Source organism: Momordica charantia, assembly GCF_013281855.1.
Source record: "Momordica charantia cultivar OHB3-1 chromosome 9 unlocalized genomic scaffold, Mcharantia_2.0 BLBB01000009.1, whole genome shotgun sequence".
NCBI classification, from domain to species: Eukaryota; Viridiplantae; Streptophyta; class Magnoliopsida; order Cucurbitales; family Cucurbitaceae; genus Momordica; species Momordica charantia.
The window spans coordinates 1,217,096-1,235,438 of NW_028275167.1; the positions used below are offsets into that span (position 1 = coordinate 1,217,096).

The 18,343-nt window shown below is 38.6% G+C and overlaps 3 protein-coding genes, 1 long non-coding RNA gene and 2 other non-coding genes across 7 annotated transcripts; all 6 read right to left on the bottom strand.

Annotated features, from left to right (window-relative positions):
* Nucleotides 1-69: 69 nt before the first annotated feature.
* On the bottom strand, nucleotides 70-6,341 carry EXO84B (exocyst complex component 84B). Its single transcript, XM_022291552.2, has 7 exons — nucleotides 5,926-6,341; nucleotides 4,408-4,505; nucleotides 3,014-4,067; nucleotides 2,048-2,560; nucleotides 1,551-1,739; nucleotides 1,036-1,172; nucleotides 70-457 (listed from the first exon to the last, which is right to left on the bottom strand). Exons 1-7 carry the CDS (start codon nucleotides 6,067-6,069, stop codon nucleotides 295-297), a joined length of 2,298 nt encoding a protein of 765 aa, XP_022147244.1. The 5' UTR covers nucleotides 6,070-6,341; the 3' UTR covers nucleotides 70-294.
* Nucleotides 6,342-7,194: 853 nt separating this feature from the next.
* On the bottom strand, nucleotides 7,195-9,339 carry LOC111016259 (ATP synthase epsilon chain). Its single transcript, XM_022291573.2, has 2 exons — nucleotides 9,075-9,339; nucleotides 7,195-7,500 (listed from the first exon to the last, which is right to left on the bottom strand). Exons 1-2 carry the CDS (start codon nucleotides 9,256-9,258, stop codon nucleotides 7,472-7,474), a joined length of 213 nt encoding a protein of 70 aa, XP_022147265.1. The 5' UTR covers nucleotides 9,259-9,339; the 3' UTR covers nucleotides 7,195-7,471.
* A 434-nt stretch (nucleotides 9,340-9,773) lies between these two features.
* Nucleotides 9,774-9,845, bottom strand: TRNAQ-UUG (transfer RNA glutamine (anticodon UUG)). Its single transcript has one exon. It is a non-coding gene; the product is annotated as a tRNA-Gln (tRNA).
* A 270-nt stretch (nucleotides 9,846-10,115) lies between these two features.
* LOC111013970 (uncharacterized) lies at nucleotides 10,116-12,965 on the bottom strand. Of its 2 annotated transcripts, none has more exons than XR_002601781.2 (3): nucleotides 12,805-12,965; nucleotides 11,195-11,323; nucleotides 10,116-11,000 (listed from the first exon to the last, which is right to left on the bottom strand). It is a non-coding gene; the product is annotated as an uncharacterized LOC111013970 (long non-coding RNA). The 2 variants fall into 2 exon arrangements; XR_002601784.2 differs by having other exon boundaries at nucleotides 10,116-11,039.
* LOC148208810 (small nucleolar RNA snoR103) lies at nucleotides 12,285-12,406 on the bottom strand. The gene has a single exon (XR_015787508.1). It is a non-coding gene; the product is annotated as a small nucleolar RNA snoR103 (small nucleolar RNA).
* A 1,305-nt stretch (nucleotides 12,966-14,270) lies between the features above and the next one.
* LOC148208811 (Glucose-methanol-choline (GMC) oxidoreductase family protein) lies at nucleotides 14,271-16,334 on the bottom strand. The gene is made up of 2 exons (XM_088117835.1): nucleotides 16,016-16,334; nucleotides 14,271-15,939 (listed from the first exon to the last, which is right to left on the bottom strand). Exons 1-2 carry the CDS (start codon nucleotides 16,131-16,133, stop codon nucleotides 14,366-14,368), a joined length of 1,692 nt encoding a protein of 563 aa, XP_087973961.1. The 5' UTR covers nucleotides 16,134-16,334; the 3' UTR covers nucleotides 14,271-14,365.
* Nucleotides 16,335-18,343: the final 2,009 nt, after the last annotated feature.

Here is an 18,343-nt window from a genome sequence, read left to right on the forward strand (position 1 = left end):
CATGTGGATTGGGAACCCAAGCGCTTAGGACACAAATGAACAAAAAAATCACAGGCAGATTGCTGCTGCTGAAAGAAAGGACAAATCAAATCTAATTCCAGAAGTTCGTAGGACCATCATTTACAAAATACATGCTTGTCATAAACTTTATGCCAAGCCATTACTATTACTGAAACAGGAAAAGAGAATAGAACTCAAAAGAATGGATGTAATTTTAAAGATCTCGAGGTGGCGGGAGGGATGAATACACTCAATGAACTAGGTTGTCTAATTTACAAGGAAGAAATTTGTGACTCAAGAACTTCCATGAGATCTAACAGAAGAAATTGACTGCGCTGAAACTGAGGCTGTGGGGCTATTAAGATCCCTGTCCCCATTTATAGCCTTTGGCTTTCCACTCAATCTTTCGATTGCATCTTGACAAACTTCGTTGAACCAATCATCTTCCGGTAGTATACTGCCAGGAAACAAAGTGAGTCTCAAAAAAGGCTAAATATTTGAGGTCGTAGATATGTCACAGAATAAGCAAAATTCACAACAATTTGTACAAATGACACAACTAATTGGAAAATGATAGGAAGCACAAGCATTGACTAAAATGGTTATTGGAATTGGAAGCCAGCTACACGCTGCATGGTTCTAGTTTCTCTAAGGAGGCTTGGTTTGTTTTTTTGCTCTCAAATGAAAATACAATCATCATTCGACATGTCAATCGTCCAAAACGAAACTCAAACTTTCAAGCGTTTAGAATAGTGGTTACACTTGCACAGTTCACGTATTCCGTCATAATTTTCTACTCAGCAGACAGCCTAAGCATGTCACTTCAATCACTACTTAAAATCAAGCTGCAACCACGGTATACTCCTATTTCAACAACCATATAGTTCTAAGCATCCAAAATCAAGTGTCCTATATGGCATATTACAGTAGAGGGTGAGGTAAATCATGTGTGTACAACGCGCTTAAGTTAACAATGAGAAAGATAGCCATACAAACAAAATTTATGTTAAAAATAGCATCCGGCATAACGTGTACCTATCTGGATCCATTCCTGTTGCAGCAAATGCTGCCATTGCTTTTGATATGATCTCATTGACAACTCTATGCAGATTCCGAGATAAGTATCGGCCTTGGGCAGCAAAACACATGACAAATTTCATATCCAAGTAGAGCTGCACAAAATACAAACAATTAACTGTGATTAGTTACATGGAAGCAAGTGCCTATAGTGATTGAGAGATTCTCAACCACCTTCTACAATGATTTTATTTATTTATCTTTTAAAATAATCAAACCATCTTTAGACAATTTCATACAATATGTTAACACCTTCTCGGTACCTTGGGTAATCGAACAAAAAGTGTTAGTAAAAACTTCGGCTTTCCATATCACACTCTTTAATTGATATGAAAGCAAAACATAGCAGTTTTAGATTACAAATTAAGTACTCATGCTTCTGCTCGAGGTGAAGAAATTTCATCAAGCCATTATGTAGCATGATTATGTAGCGTAAAGAGTTATCCGCAATAGATGGAAGTGATGGTGCCCACCTGTTGAAGACCGAGAGGTCCTAGAGGCCTTGGCCCTTCCTCAATATCATCCCAAAAACTTTGGTCCCCCGAAAGCCACAAGATGACAGTTTCTGTGAGTCTCATTAATAGTAATGTAGCAAATCTTTCCCTGCCAACAAACATATCTGCTGCAATACTAGCCATTCTGCTCAATTTTACAAAGAGTTCCTGAATTGTTGTCAAACAACAAGGTTAGACTTTCTATGGAAAAATGAAGCAAATGGCTGTACTGTTACAAGTTTCTCCAAAACTAATTTGGCAAGATAGACGAACTTCTTTCCCCTTGGGGAAAGTTGATTCTATTTCTAGGCACATGGTGTTTTCATTTTTTCATATCCAATAGGTCAATCTAGCTTTTCTCATGCCCAAATATGCGTAGGGACACGATGATACATAGTTTGCAGATAAAATTGAACTACATTAACCAACATATTATATGAGAATCCAAACACAGAAAGAAGGATTACACAAAGTACCTGGAATATTAGAGATGGGAACCATTCAACATCATCCATATTTCCATACATGTTTAGGTACATCTCAGCAGTGAGATGGCTATCTCCGTCCTCTGTAAAAATTAGATCAAGGGCATGCTGCCGACAAAAAGTATCTTTCAATCTATCCACAGAGCTTACTAGCCGCCTCTTCCACTCCCTTTGTTCAGGATGACGGTTTTGCTTGTCTGAAATCCTTCGACGGGGATCATCCTTATAAAAAGTCTGAGCTGGTGGGGACAGTTTCATGGCAGCACGAGGCAGTAGTTCATCTGCTAACAATGATGCATTTGCCAAGAGTGCAATTTGCTGAGCTTCTGTTTCAGCCAAGCGCACTATCTTACTTCCAGGACCATCAAAATTTACTTCATCTTCCATACCAGGCAACGCTTTGATTAACATATTGACATAAGAGTCAAATACTTGAAATAATCCCTCCAGAGTTTGACTCCCCAACTGCATACTAAGTAAAGGTCCCACATCCTCAAAAAAATCCTGCAAGGAGAAGATTTGGCAGAAAAATAAATGTGGGCATATCAATAAGAGGAATGAAATAATGAAAGATTATACGCCCTCCCAAATTCACTTTGTTCAAAGTGGAACAGCCCTAGAGGAAAATTAGAGAGTTTCCCAACTCTCCCTACCTCAGACTAGCCACATAAAAACATACCGCTCTCTCATACGTAAGTTTCTCATAAATTTTCTAGATTCTCTCCCTCCCATTCACTAAGTTAGTTATGAAGGGACGTCCACTTACATCACGTCCTCCCTTGCACCTTTCCTACTATACTCATTAAAAATCGGGTCAATCACATATAGGTAACTTTCCAAAAATAACAGTAAATTCGTAATTAATAATGTCAAAAACAATCACCAAAAAATAATATACCCCACCCACCAACGCACTAAATTAATATCATGAAATAATAGTTGAATGGAAATGTTCACCTGGACCATAAAATTGAACCGGTGAGCACTACTAGTCAATTTATGTTGGAATGCAGTATTACTAAGGGCTGTGCTAGAAGGTCGGCCAGATTGGCGTGTTGTTGCTGGAGGATATGTTAGTACCCAATCATCAGCAGCAGCCAAGGCAGCCGTACTTTCTTCAATTCTTTTTAAATTGGCTTCTAGTGCTTGTTCAACACTAGGCCTGAAGAGTTTTAAGAGCACAGGACGAAGTGCCAAACCACGACCTTCCAACAGTGAACAATGACCTAAAGCTATTTGAACACACTCAGCAGCAGCTCTAAGACCACCAGCAGCTGCAGATGAAGCTAAAGCATGTCTTTTTACGAGAAGTGCAAAAGCCTCTGTTTGTTTTGTAGCCCACATCACAAGCTCAGAAGAATAAGCAAGTTCTTCACCAAAAATGGCCAAGGAATCACTAGAAGCTTGAGCAATGGCAGAGAAAACCAACTGGGAGAGGGCAGCAGTATAGGCTCCTCCATATGAGGTGCTGGATGGCCGAAGGCTTTGCATATTGTACTGATATCTTTGAAAATGCGCTTTAAGTAACAAACTATGAGCACGTGGTCCATCTCCGAGTTTCTTTAGTGCTGATATGGCTGCACGAAGTTCGGCACCACGGGTAGAAGGCTGACAAGCAGCTTCAGCAAGCTGATCCGCTAACCTTTGCCTCCGTTCAGCAATTGATGACCGCAGACATATAATTGTTGGTGGACTCAAGGTTTTCTTTTCTTTCGCCTCAGAAGCTATTCTCTCTCCCTCGTCAAGGGCTGCCAAAGCTTCATCCACTCTTCGTTCAGCTAAGAGAACATCCAAAAGATCAGGATACTCCACTAACCACTTCTCGATATCTGAGGAACCAACATCTCCTGAAATTAAAAAGCCATTTGAAGTTGCACTTTCAGAAACAGAGGAAGACACCGAATCGACATGAACGCCTTCAGCTAAACCATGAATTAAAGCAGCCTGGGTAGATAGCAGGTTTCTGATGGAAGAGAGCTCCACCTCTAAATCTGATATCTCCTTTGATGTGCTGTGAGTAAATAGCACATGATATCAATATAGATTATAACTACTGTGAATAAAATTAACAGTGAACAACTGAGCATTAAAGTAGGTACTGCAACATTTTGTGGGCTTATCTCAACTTTATTCCTTAACAAAATATACTGTTCAACATTGTTCATATCTATAAGTTCTGCAACTCATTGGTTTTGTTTTGCATCACTTCAGTGCACTGCATTTCTTCAAACTTCCCTCATAAATTAAAAAATTTCTTCCTTCATCACATGGATCTGCTGGTTCCTACACTCTTTATTCCTTCAAAATAGCTCTATGTTTATCTAATGTAATGAGTCCCGGCTACAACTTACCGAATAAAGGCAGCATAATTGGCATAGACACTTTTACGCATTTCCTCAGCAGAAGCTTTCTTCAAATCCCAAAGATAAGTACATAATTGCTTAATTTCCTACAAAAAAAAAAACAGAGAGAGAGAAGGAAAGATAACAACCATGAAAATAATGGCACACACACACGCACGCACGCACACACACACACTTTAATTTATGTTTAAGAAACAAAAATTTTAGAAGAAAAACTATTAATTTAGCGTAAATATTCATTATTATTGTTAATCATGGGTGACCAGGCTAGCTTCTTAGATTTATCTCGTAGAACAACCATCACCCCTATAATTTGTAGGATATTTAATATCCTAAATAGGTGACAAGATTGCTTCAACCTATGACCTCTAGCAAATCTGGGTATAGAACTTGCTCCATTGGACTCTTTGGCCAAAACATGTGGTTAACTCTTATTTTTAATTGACCAACAGCGAGCACATGGTTACCCTCTACATGTAAATGGCACAATAAAAGCAGACCAGTCTTTCAATGTCTCAATTATTCCCAAGTATCATAGTTTTCCAAGTCCCTAAAAGCCTTTTCAAATGTCTCAATTATTCCCAAGTCTCATAGGTTCCTTCAACCTCTACAACCTGCCACTTTTGGTATGATTTCAGCTATCTTTGAATTTCACTCTTATTCTGCTGTCTCGATCAGAAATGTTAGTAAGCTGGACTTATGGTGTCTGGGATATGAGTTTTTATTTCTGTCACAATTTTTAACTTCATGAATGACATGGTCTGGGGAAATGAAGGATACTTCCATCCAATGATGGTTGTGAATTAAGCGTCTTAAAATCAAGACTGTATAAGAGTCTTTGATTTTTGTAAACTCTCCCTATCTCCTTTCTAAAAATTTGTGTGATTTTATTTCAGAAACAGATTATTCGGTTTATTAAAATTCAATAGGGCGTTTTGAATGGATCTCAATGTCATTTTGGTTCAAATTGAATCAATATGCATCACGTATTGTACTCCTTTAACGATCCTGTATGACAAAGAGGTTGAAACTATTGCGGCCTGTGTCAGGATGATGTACAAAGAATGGAGATAAATTATTTGATCCTACTATAACACGATGCAAATGGGGAACGAAAAAAATATATTTGGGCGCGAGACTGCCAAGGAATATAAACTGTGGAATTTAATTTTTCAGGCATAATCGGGGTACTTGGTAGCTCAATACATCTTTCACATCCATAACATTTGCCAAAAAAAAAAAAAAAAGTCTTGGGGATGTCTAGAATACAAGGCTTTCAGGAATTCCGATATTTCTATTGTGTTAGATACTTGATGGGGATAATTTAGTTGTATGAAACCCCATATGAATGATAAAAAATCACAACCAATCGTAAACATTTAAGCGACATACTTAAAATAGTAAACAAGCGAATTGATGGCAATCACATGCAATTCCGTCCCCCGAAACAGGTGAAATAGGATAAAATGGATCATAGTTTGAAAGAAGAAAATGGATCGGACGAACCTTGTCGTTAAGAGAGCATCTAGACTGGACGTAGGAATCAGGATCAAATTTATCGGACCTGAAGAAATTGATGCCCTCTTCAAACTTGGCGGCGGTCTCCTTGAGAGGCGTGGGTCGGGAGCGAGCCGTCTTGGCGGTGGCCATGGGAATCTGTGTGATGAAGAATTGAAGAGCAGCAAGGAAACGAGATCAACAGAAGAGGAGAATAGGGGAAATGGTGGGAGAGGGGTTAAGGTTTAGGTGGGAAAACAGAGAAAATAGAGAGAGAAGAAGGGGAAGGGGAAGGGGAAGGGAAGATTGAAGAAACTTGAAAGAAAGCAGAGCACGACTCCTTGTCTCTCTACGCGACGCCTAAATTCTACTTTTTTTTTCTCTCTCTCGGCAGCTCAGGTGGGGACTATTGGGACTGCCAATTCTGGGCTTCAATCGTTAAACTGTGGAGTAAAAGTAAATTTTGTGGGGTTACAAAAACCACGCAACCTTACTCTGCCCCTAAATTTAATTTTCTAAACTTCAATCCCAAACCATTCTTTTTTATTTTAAAGATCATGCAACTAAAGAAATGTCCCAAAAACACAAAATTTGAGTTTCAACCATGCCAATAGATTCAATTATTTTAGTATAGTAGGGTGGCACCCGCCATCGGAGAGAGAAAGGAGGGGCGTCAGACTGGACCTAGAAAGTTATGCTTGCATATAAGAATCTAGAAAGCTATGCCTCCAGATAAGAAGATGAATATGAATTTTGAGTTGGTCAAGTTCTTTTAGAATGAGGGATAAAGGTAGCCTTTGAAGGACACATTTTCCTGCTCTCTGCTTTGAAAGTAAGATCAAAACGGACTTGATCTATATATATTGGCCACACCGATTTAGATTCAATTTCAAGATACGAGAGGTTCAAATTCTCTTATATAGCTGAACCAAACAAATTAGTTTGGATCAATTTGGTTTCAGTGGGGCTGGTGGAGAAAGAGTTGAGATGAAGCATCATATTTCAAATGAGTAACATGTTAGACGACATTGATAGAAGAAATTGAAATATTAGCGTGGATCAGGGAATGGCCTGTTTGTTTATTGGGATACAGCCAACAGGTGGGGTGGGAAATTAATTACTGGACTATTATTTCATAATAATATTTTTCAAAATGGAAACTTTACTGGTAACAGCCTTTTTGTTTTGAATATGGCAATCTTCACATGAAGGTGCGTTTGGTTCAACCTCCGCCAAGAGTGGTTGAATACAATAATCATTGATCTGGACTATACTATATGTCTAAAATAGTTCCATACCATACGAGAGAGATTATTCAATGTGTCGAGATTCAAATGCTCTCTCTCCATACTTGTATATCGTAAACCAACCCGATACAATTAAAACATTAGTAGCAAGATTTATTACATTTGCAAACCCATGGAAATTCCAGAGATTTCATCAATCCATCTCCATAAAAGGTTTGATTCCAAAAACTGATTCAACCCTACCAATGTTGATATAAAAAAAAAACAGAAGCACCTTCATAAGAGATTAACAATCCACACGGTCGCCTTCACGCTTCAGGAGTGTCCGACCTAAGAGCTGATGTAACAAACATAAGCCAAGCATTAGTCAATACAGAGGACATATAGATTAAATAATCAAAACTCTATAACAAAAAATAATCACTTGCTCGCTTTAGTAACATATCACAACACACTATTACTTTAAAGCTCATTTTAGTATTGAAATTTGGGATCTAAGGCTACAACTCATAAAACTTCTGTCAAGAATAGGCTTTTGGAGTTGTTACAACAAATAGTCATGCAATAAGATCAAATGATAAGCAAAACAAACATACCACAAAAAAAAAAAAGTATGTGTCAAAATCAAGCAATGCAGTATTTACTTCGAAATTGCTGATTGAGTCCAATGTGTGTAGAAACAATTTGTGAAACATTTGAAGAGGAATTTTCGTGGTACCATAGTCGCACCTAACAAAATTTGGTTTATGAAAAACTTCACTCTTTAAAAACAACATATTTGTAATCAACTGACAAGGAGTAAGCAAGACTTTCCACTGCTGCAAAACACACAAAATTCCCAGACTTTTGGGGGTTATCTTCAAGGAAGTTCCCACTAGATCACATATAAACTCAAGAAGAAAAAGTCTGTGCCCCTTACTAGAAGACTATTGTGGATCTGCAGCCAAGGTTCAAACATATTATCTACACTCAGGAGATTCAGAATTGTCTAGATTGCTAGGGCAAAACATATTTACCACTGCACCATCATACCTTAAAAACAAATGAGCTAATGAGCGAAGAAATCCCTCCCTATTCTACAGCCTTAAATCTATTTGATATGAAAGCTGGTTGGTATCAGGTGGAGTAGAAGTACAACTTACCATTGGTCAAAGAGAACGAAATAACAAGGTGGTTGAAAAACTTTGAGGGGAGATTAGGGTCAGTTTTTTACGCGTCTAAGTTGAACGAAATTACAGTCAGTCCTTGATTTAACAAAGCAGACCACGAACAGCTTCTTTGTGCCAACCGACATCCTTTTTTATTGGCTTTTCAGTTTATTAGTTTTTCAATATCGCCCCTAAAATCTAACCATAAAGATCTCCAAGCTAAAACTCTAAACCGCCATTGACAAGATATGAGTCAAATAGGCCATCAAGTTATTCATTTGCATGATATTTCTCAACAGATTTGGAAATACAGGCAAAATGAGCGAATGCCTAATACTTTAACTATTAACATCAAATCGATCGAAAAAAGAGATACTCCACTACAACTCACGCGGAACATATTACCAACATACAAATGAGTAGCACAACATGGAAGCGAAAAATCAGTACAACTGATGCAACGCAAATAGCATCTAAATCACACCATACTAATATGCATATAGGCCGATGGAAACAACAAGCCCTAGAGAACCAGGATGCAAATCGTAATTTATATCCCTAAACGAACCATATCGACGCGAATTGTATGATCGTTCTACCAGCTCAAACAATTAACCCGAGAAAATCAAATGTTTGACAAATAACAGGTCAATGTATCGAACACAAATCAGAAACAAAAGACCCGATAAAAGCCGAAAGGAAAAATATAGAAACCCTAGATCTCGATCCAAAATTCTAAATAGGAGCGAGAGAGAGAACATACTGGGCTTCTGGGGCTTGCCGTCTGCCCACTTGGAAATTGAAAAGTGAACCTTCTCGCGGCTGAGAACTTCGGCCTTGTAAGGCTCCTTGAGACAGTTCCTGACCAGATTGGCGCATATGTTTGAGTACGTGATGTATGTCATCCCCGCCGCTCTCCAAAAGGGCACCGCTGCGTTCGAAGCCATTTCTCTGTAATTCTCTCTCCTCTTCTCTCCCTCAAAGAAAATCCTATATTCCCTCTCACTCTCTCCAGTCTTGACGATGCTTTCGCTCCACCGATTTGCGCGTGGTTTAACTGGGAGTGGTGGGCCGACGAACAGTATTTGGGCTTATGTAATGGGCCTCGCTGAAAAAAGGCCGAATAGTATAGTGGGCCTCTTCTGAAGCTCAAAAAAGATGCTACGCCTCCGATGAGTAATTTTCGTTTTTGTAGAGAGTAAAAAAATTTCCTACCGGGAGTCGAACCGAGGTCGCTGGATTTAAAGTCCAGACTGCTAACCACTACACCATAGAACCACTTAATCCTGTAATGGTATTTGTACAAAACGATAATAAGGTTCTAATTCACTGTCCCAAATAGACATGATCTAATAGGCCTTGCTAAAAGCCAGTGGGCCTCTTTTTGTCGGCAAAAGCCCAAATAAATGGTCCGTTGATGTAATTTTACTTTTCTGAAGAGTAAAAAATAAAAAATTAAAAAAGGTCCTACCGGGAGTCGAACCCAGGTCGCTGGATTCAAAGTCCAGAGTGCTAACCACTACACCATAGAACCGACCTGATTGAATTGGGTCTCGTGCGAAAGTACTATATTTTATATATACCGAAAAAAAATTAAATAAAAAACCACGAAAACTTTATATAAGTTGTTTTATGCTAAGTTATTTTTTACAAAAAGTAACCAATTTTGAAAACATGCTCCTATTGCTATTTATGTCTATTTGATTCGTGCTATATATAACTTGGTACGTTATTTGACCTAATGCACATGCCAACCATGCATCAAAAATTACAAATTATGAAACAAAAATACAAGTCAGTTGAATTTCATATCATAATAGTTGCAAGTTATTATTTACTTTTAGTTCAAAAAAAGTATAGGCAAAAGATCAAACATTCAATTATACGACATCAACGGTTGATGCAATTTTTTGGGAAATTGGATCGCTTCGAAGGATGGGGTCGACCGAATCAAGCTATCAAAAGCTATAGATAGAAATGATCCTCAACCTTTCGAGGTAAGTAATTCAAACTAAGACTTGTTTTTTCCTCTCTTCTCTTAAGCATCGAAGTGTGGTCGATAGACACAACACCAGTGTTCTTTTCCTTATATCCTCACTTATTGCAGATCATCGCTATTCCAACCCTAGACTCCACTCTTCCTCAACCACCCGACGATCGATTTACTCGATAGCTCGATTCGGTCAACCTCACCCTTCGACCCGACCTGAGTTCCCCAAAAATTGCATCAACCGGACGGTAATAAGTGAAGTTTCTTGTAAAGTATGCTTAGATTGACTACTGTTGGAAGACATAAAGACGAGAAAACGGAAAAGTGCCCCAAAGGGAACCCAGTTGGTAATGGGCTTGGAGTTTCTGAATCATACTGCTTAGAGGTCTCGAGTTCAAATCTTCTGATAAGCCCAATACAATAAACTGTTGATGTCTTCCGAGCCTAGGTGTAGGGGAGCAAAGCTCCGACTTCCCATCCAAAAAAGAAAAAATAGTATTCACATAATCCACGGCAGGAAGGTCGTGTACATGCATTTGACAGGAAACAAAAGGGGATATGGGGTGAAGATCAAAGTGAAGAATGGAGGATGAGGTTGGTAGAAGACATGGAGGAGAGAAGGGTAATTAGGGAGGAGATTGAGCGCAATGCCACTTCTACAACTTCTTGGGAACAGCTTTCTCTTGCAATCTTCTTCACCTGAATTGAACATGAGCCACCAAGCACCAGATAAAAACACTGAAACCAAATTAAATTATAATTATGTGAACACTCAAAATCATATTGACAATAAATTACTCAACCGATAAGCCATTAAGCAAACCATAAGGAAGGTGCAGGAACAAGTATGGTTTCATTATTTCTGAGATGGGAACTTGGAGGAAGAATTTCACCTCATCCATGTAACCCTCTAGCTTATTTATCTTCTCCAAGTAGTCTTGGTCTTCTAAAACTTCACCACTAATCCGATCGTTTGAGATTTCAGCTTCCATTCAAGCAAGCAGCGGCAACTTCCCCGCAATCTGGAAGCAGAATTGTGGTAAACGAAAATTGAACTATTGAAAAAATAATAGGTTGAGATTTTTTGGATTCTCGTACGACCTTCAAACCATAGATCTCCAGTCTAAAACCAGTTCACAGCATATATGATCACATGAAAAAAATAATTTAACAATTGATCTGGAAAGTGATGGCCTCCACCTAGACCTATAACCAGAACACTGCTCAAGATTTGTAAAGGAAGATAGAGAGTTTACCGTGTCTAATTCTAAGTGTCAATTATAATTAATCACAGGTACCAACGCCATATTATGCAACACTTTTTTGGATAATTAAGAACCAAATTATGCACCCCATGCCTAATCTCACACGGCAACAATCACTAATACTTGCATGAACCCTATAATAACTCATAGAATATGTTTTCCTTAGTTGTCATTATGGTTTGAACTTATTAGCTCACCTCTTTGATTATTGAACCAATCTGTTACCCATGGTAGTTCCCATGTCTATATTCGAAAAGAAGTTTCTTCGTCTTCTCCGAGTGAGAAGAGATGATGGACAACTAACTATCGTGTTTATTTTTTGACTCATAAACTATTTAGTCAAATACTATGAGCATTTCAACAAAAACAGGTAATAATACATATACACCATACACAAACAACCACACTTCATGACACACAATAAGTTTATAACGGGGAGTCGGAGCTTTGATCCTCTATACCTAGGGTAAATCCGGCTCCAAGGCCCAAACCCGAGAGACATCAAGGGTTTTGTGTATTAAGTTCACCGAAAGGTTCGAACTTGAGACTTCTAAGTCAGTATGACCAAGAGACTGCACGCTCTTGGCAACCGGACTGCCCCTTGGGAGCTTAGATCAGCTTCGCAACCGGACTGCCCCTTGGGAGCTTAGATCAGCTTCGAATCTACTTGATCAACATAAGTAACTTTTCCTGATCGAAGCAAATGCCTCACATCCTTATATGTAATGTAGGTTCTTTATGGGCAATGGGCATCATTAACTCAAGCAATGCCCACCTAAAATCCTACATGATATTCTATTCTATCTATGTCCATATTTACATCAGGTACACGTACTTGAGGGCGCTGACAAGAATTAGGACAATATCGCTTCATAGAAGACATCCTGAAATCACGATTACCATGATTATAGAAGCTATAATCTATTATACTCATTCAAGCAGAAATTCCGATAATTTAACTACCTAAAAGTAGATTCGACGCAAAAATAATATCAGACTTAAGAATGAAAACTTTTCCCAGTTCCAACTTCCAAGAAGTACCGAAGCACAGAGATAATAGCCATATGACCTAATTCGCTCGAAGAAAATAACAAATCGGTTGAAAACATATCCAAAGCAATCAATATCTTCCTGTAATCTGTATCCAATGTTAAAAAAAATAAATAATAATAGCTTATTGAACTCCAAAAGAGCAGCTTAGTAGACAGCGGGGTGACAGAAAAACAGAGGGATTATACCCGTCCTCGTCGGAAGTGTGTCGGAACTTCTTCGAGATTCCCTGCGGTGAAGTAGGAGAAGGAGCGCCGAGGGCGAAATTTCTACCTCTGCTCTGCATACCCACGACGCGTCGGCTGCCCTATATTTGGCTCCAGGTCGACGACTTGTCGTTGGAAAAGTTAAATTGTTTTTTTTTTCCAAATGGAAAAAAGTGAAATTATTTTAGTGGTCTGTTCTTAAAATCATGCTTGTTTTTTACCATCTTCACAATCTTCACCTTATGTTGAAAACATATTTAAATTCTAAAATAAAAATTACTTTTTCTTTCCCTGATTTAACTTAATTTTTAAAATGTTTATAAAAACTTTGAAAATAAAAAATAAAAAATGAAATAGTTATCCAACGTTGATTTAAAAAAAATATAATGAGATGATGAGTTTTGATCTTTTTAATTTGTAATTCAATACCAATAGTTATTTACGATGATGTCATGTTTTTCCAATTAGTTTTCATACATAAGAAACATTGATTATAGTAGAAAATTTGTTACTATTTCGTAATAATCACCTCTCTTATTTTCATTTAGAAATGTATTAAAATACCTAAATATTATACATTGTATATAACATGTAGGAAGAAAAAAAAATTGAGTATAGCTCAATTGAGTAAGACACCAATCTCCGATCAAAATATTGAGAATTCGAATCCAATCTCGCATATTTTTCAACGTGTGCAGAGAAGACAAATACAATATTGCTATTTTTCAGTTTATTATTTGTGGTGTGTTGTGACAATAATGCTTGTTCCATTTACTATGTTTATGTTTGTACTCGGAAGATCATACCACCAAGCTAGCACCGGCCATTAGGAGTGCAACCCAAAATTGACAAAACTGCCAAAATCGACCGAATCCAAAGTAGGTTCGATTTCGGTTTGAGTTGGCTCGTTAGGTTCGCTGGCATAGCATGCTAAACCGAAGCATTTCGGTTTGGTGTGAGGGTTTGCTGGTTTAAACCAAAACAAGTGTCGTAGTTGGCGCAGAAAGAAGTTTAGGTGTTAGACATCTAAGATCTAGGTTCGAATTCTCCTATGTCTTGTAATAATAAAAAAAAAAAAAAAAACCCAAAACAAGTGTCTACTCCGCACGCTTCCTTCATTCGGTTTCCAATTCATCTCATTCGTAACCAACCCTACAGGTGTATTGACACAAAGCTAGTGAAGGTAATGGTCATTTTGAGTTAATGGTTATGTTTTCTTTTTCGGTAGAAAGGAGAGAGGAAAAAAAAAACTCATTTAGGTGAGTGGAGATTAAAATCCTCATCACCTCTACATTTATAGGAAAAAAAATATAATTGTAATAGAAATCTCACGTAACATAAAACATTCGGTAGTAAATTATTAGCAATAAAAGCTATGCTGAACCAATATTTCAGAGAAAAAATTTGAGTAAATAGTTTGATGTGTGGATATATAAATGGATGACCAATTGAGAAGAATTAGGGCGAACGCTTGTTATTATGATCAAGATCAACACAGATGCAGAGTACAAAGATAATAAACGCAAGAAAAGAAAGTAAAAAATCAGTGTACATGAGCGGATCCGGAGCGTTCCTTGATTATCTGGAGACCGACATATCGTCCCAGCATCATGAGCGTGGCCTGAGGATTGGTGCCTGGCGAGACCGCAAAAGTCGACCCGTCGACCACCCGCAGCGCCTGCATTCCAATGACCCGATACTTAGGGTCCACCACCTTCCCCACCACGCAGCCGCCATGGTAATGCCATATCGTGCTCACGCTCCTCCGGCAGAACTCGCTCATCACGCCGTCGTCCCCTTCCTCCGCCGGCATCTCCGGCCCCACGAACCGGAACTCCATCCTCCCCAGCCAGTCCCTGAACCGGAAACTCTCCATCGACCGGCTCCGCAGCACCTCCCCTATCTTCCGCGTCCCGTTCACGCACCTCTCCAGGTCCACCGGGTTGCTGAAGTAGTTGAACCGGACCACCGGGTTCACTCTCACGTCCGTCGAAGCCAGCCGCATCGAACCAGACGACAGGGGCCCCACGATCTTCTCCATCAGCGTCGCCACCGTCAGATACACCGGCGCCGACGGCGTTCTTATGAAGAAGGACCGTGGAGGGGAGGTGAACGGGATCACGTTCGACGCCGCTTCAAGGTACGCGCCTGATTCCGTGATCCCCGCCACCTGTATCAGAGATTGCTCCAACGGCATGGGCGCCAATATGGAGATCCCGTTACGGGGATTGTCGTACAGATAGTGCCCCACGTACGGCAAATGATGAGCTACCGGAATTCCCCAAGACGACAAATAAGGGCGCGAACCAATTCCACTGAGCAGCATTAATTGCGGGCTTCCAATAGCGCCCGCGGACACCAAAACTTCCCCACGCTCGCGTAGCATCGCGTGGTGATACCCGTTCCTCTGGTCACGGTACAGAACCCCGATGGCGGCGCGTCTGGAATAAAGCGAAGTGGAAGCTACGAGTATCCTCTCCACCGTCGCGTACACCGCGACTTTAATGTTAAACGGCGTCGCATGTGCGAGGAGATCCGCGGCACTGTGGCGGCGTCCCGTGTCGTCGAAGGTGGAGCCGCCGATTTTGGTCCCCACCACGTGGTCTAAACTGAATCCGTTGTAAGGGTCGATTCCGGCTTCCACCATTGCGTCCCGGACCGCGGATTGCCAGTTCTTGAGATTGGGCCTGAAGACGATCTGGTTTTCGACCCAATCGTAGGACTGGTTCACGATTTTGACGTCCCAATCGGCGGCGGAGTTGCGGAAGAAGTCTTGGTCGGCTCTGCTGTAGAAGCCGGCGTTGATGGCACTGCTGCCGCCGAGGATGCGCCCGCGGGCGTTGGGAACGCCTTCTTCGGAGGTGAAGGCTTGAACGGGTGAGTCACGGGAGTGGACGTCGTCCATCAGAGTGGTCAAGAAACCTTCTTGAGACATGAGATTGGAGTGGCCGTGTGGAACGCCGCCGCGCTCAAGGACCAGAACTCGGAAATTGCGTGACAGCGTGGCCGCCAACGGGCAGCCGGCTGTTCCTCCGCCGACGATTATGTAGTCGTAGTAGTCTTCTTGTGGGAATGCCGTCGCGTTCGAAACCAACTTCAGGTAACTCGGCGCCCGATCTTGAAATTTCCATTTCCATGAAATCAATACACAATTGATATATATTAATATAAAAAGATGAGTTGAAGAAATTACCTTGGTGAAGAAGGGAATTTGGATGGGCGGTGATGGATGGTGTTGATCCGAAAAAGACAAGGAAGAAGAAGGCGAGGCATTGGGAGCAGAAGAAAATGGGAGTCGGAGGAGTAGCCATTAATTTTCTTGGAGGTTTCTTGATGATCAGTTCTACTGTTCGTATTTGCTCTTTGGATTAATTTGACAGTATCTGAATGTTAGTTGAGGATTCAGTTCAACTGAATCTTCATACGAGAAACCCCTCGTTCTAATCATGTATTATATTCAAATTGGTTTTAATTCGATATTTGTAGTTTTAAGAGGCTCAATTTAGCAGTCCTTAATTATCGTCACACAAATGGTTTTTCAATCATCAATGGTTTCGCTTCTTTAGTCCCTGTGTAGTTAACTAATATTGATTATCTAAATAGAAAATACATTTCGTTAATTATATGTAAATTGAAAATATAAAATCTGTGAAAAAGACGTGTATAATTGTGAAAAAAAAAATTGGCAATGTTTTGATCATTAAACCAATTTCGGGTACTTTATATATATATATTTATAATTAATTACCAATTTCTTATCATCACTATTTAATGACATGGCATGAGTTGAATTGAAAATCATGCTATACACTATACAATATTTTCGATGTTGTGACATAAATTAATTGAAAATAATTTTAGTGGGGGAAAAATTGTTGAATCTATTTAATCTATATCCATATAATCCAGGAGGATGAATTGGATGGGGAGTTGAGCCGAAGAAGTTTGCGGCGGAGGAGACGGTTGCAGAACATAGAAGTAAACTGCCCAGGTACGTATAACCAGACCATCCTTGTGCCGTAAGCTTCCTCCGTACAAACCCTAATGAGCTTTCTTTTAAATTAGTATTCAATATTTATTATATAAATAAATTAAAAAAATAACTCAAGGCCAAAGGCATTTATTAGAAACAATCTACTATTCTACAAGTTTCCATATTTAAATGGTACTTTTAAATATTATTTCTGTCCTTGTTGCTCTCGACTTTTGTTTTTTCATTTTAATTTTTTCTAGAAGTTAACAATTAGGTTCTTTTATTTTTATTTTTTTTCATTTATTTTAATTCTCATTTTAGCATGATATTTTACTCAATAAATTTGTGTTAAAGAATATACGTGATGTGTAATATTTTGCAAATAAGAATTAAATTAGTCCCTTCTTAAATTAAAAAACCCACACAATATATACATATATTTAATACTATGTATTTTTAAATATAATAATTATGAGGTTTAAAATTTTACGATAAATAACATATCCAAAACACAATTCATATTCAAATATAATGTAAAAGAAAATAAGAATAATACAAATTTATGCCATATTTGTTAAAAAAAAAATTATGACGTTTTTTAAAATACATTTTTTAAACTACAGATGTTTTTGTTGACTCCATATTTGTTGAAAAAAAAGAAAAGAAAAGCATTTTGAATGAATTTTCCAAACAAGTCCTTTAGATTTGGGGAATATGAGATTGCTTGCAATTAAAAATGAACCTTCTTATGAGATCTCCAAGCGCGGCTTCCATGCAATTGTGTGTGATATGTAATTAATGGACAATTATTTTAAAAATATAAATTGTAATTACAGTTTTAGCCATGGGCTAATTGGGAATTAAACAACTCTCATTTTGAAAGCTTTTGTTGGGCTGTGAGTCATGTGATTGATGAAATGACATCGTTTTGTTTCTGTAACAACTGTCAGCTCACATGTTCTACACTCAACACCTTATGCAATTCTGCTAATAAGCCTATAACATGTCCCCAAGGGCCAAGGCACTCTAAAAAACACGACTATTCATTTCATAAATTGCCAACATTATTATAATTGTCAACTATAATGTCGCATCAAATTATTTTTTGTTTACTCGTATTTAAGCAGATAATTAACATGGTATATATATATTTGAAAGAAAGGATAATATGCTACTTGAATTTTGTTGAAATATTTAACAATAGAGAGTCCAATGAGAGAATTATTTACCGTTGTTTCAAAATTTTATTTCAATGTCTAAAGTTTCTTTTAAATATATATATAAAAAAAAAGTTTAAAAATACATTTGGTCCCTGAACTTTCGTTAAAATAAGGATCGATTTAGTCCATGAGCTTTTAAATTAATGACGATTTAGTCCTTACCGTTAAAAGTTAAAGTTGGATTTCACATAAATTTGACATGGCTACCAACTAGGATTACATATGTACAAATTAAAAGGTCATGTGGTAGATTCATGGGTTGGTCCATAAAGTACGATTGGTTCAAATTCAGTTCGGTTCAGGTCTTTAAGAAAGAAAGAAAACTCGT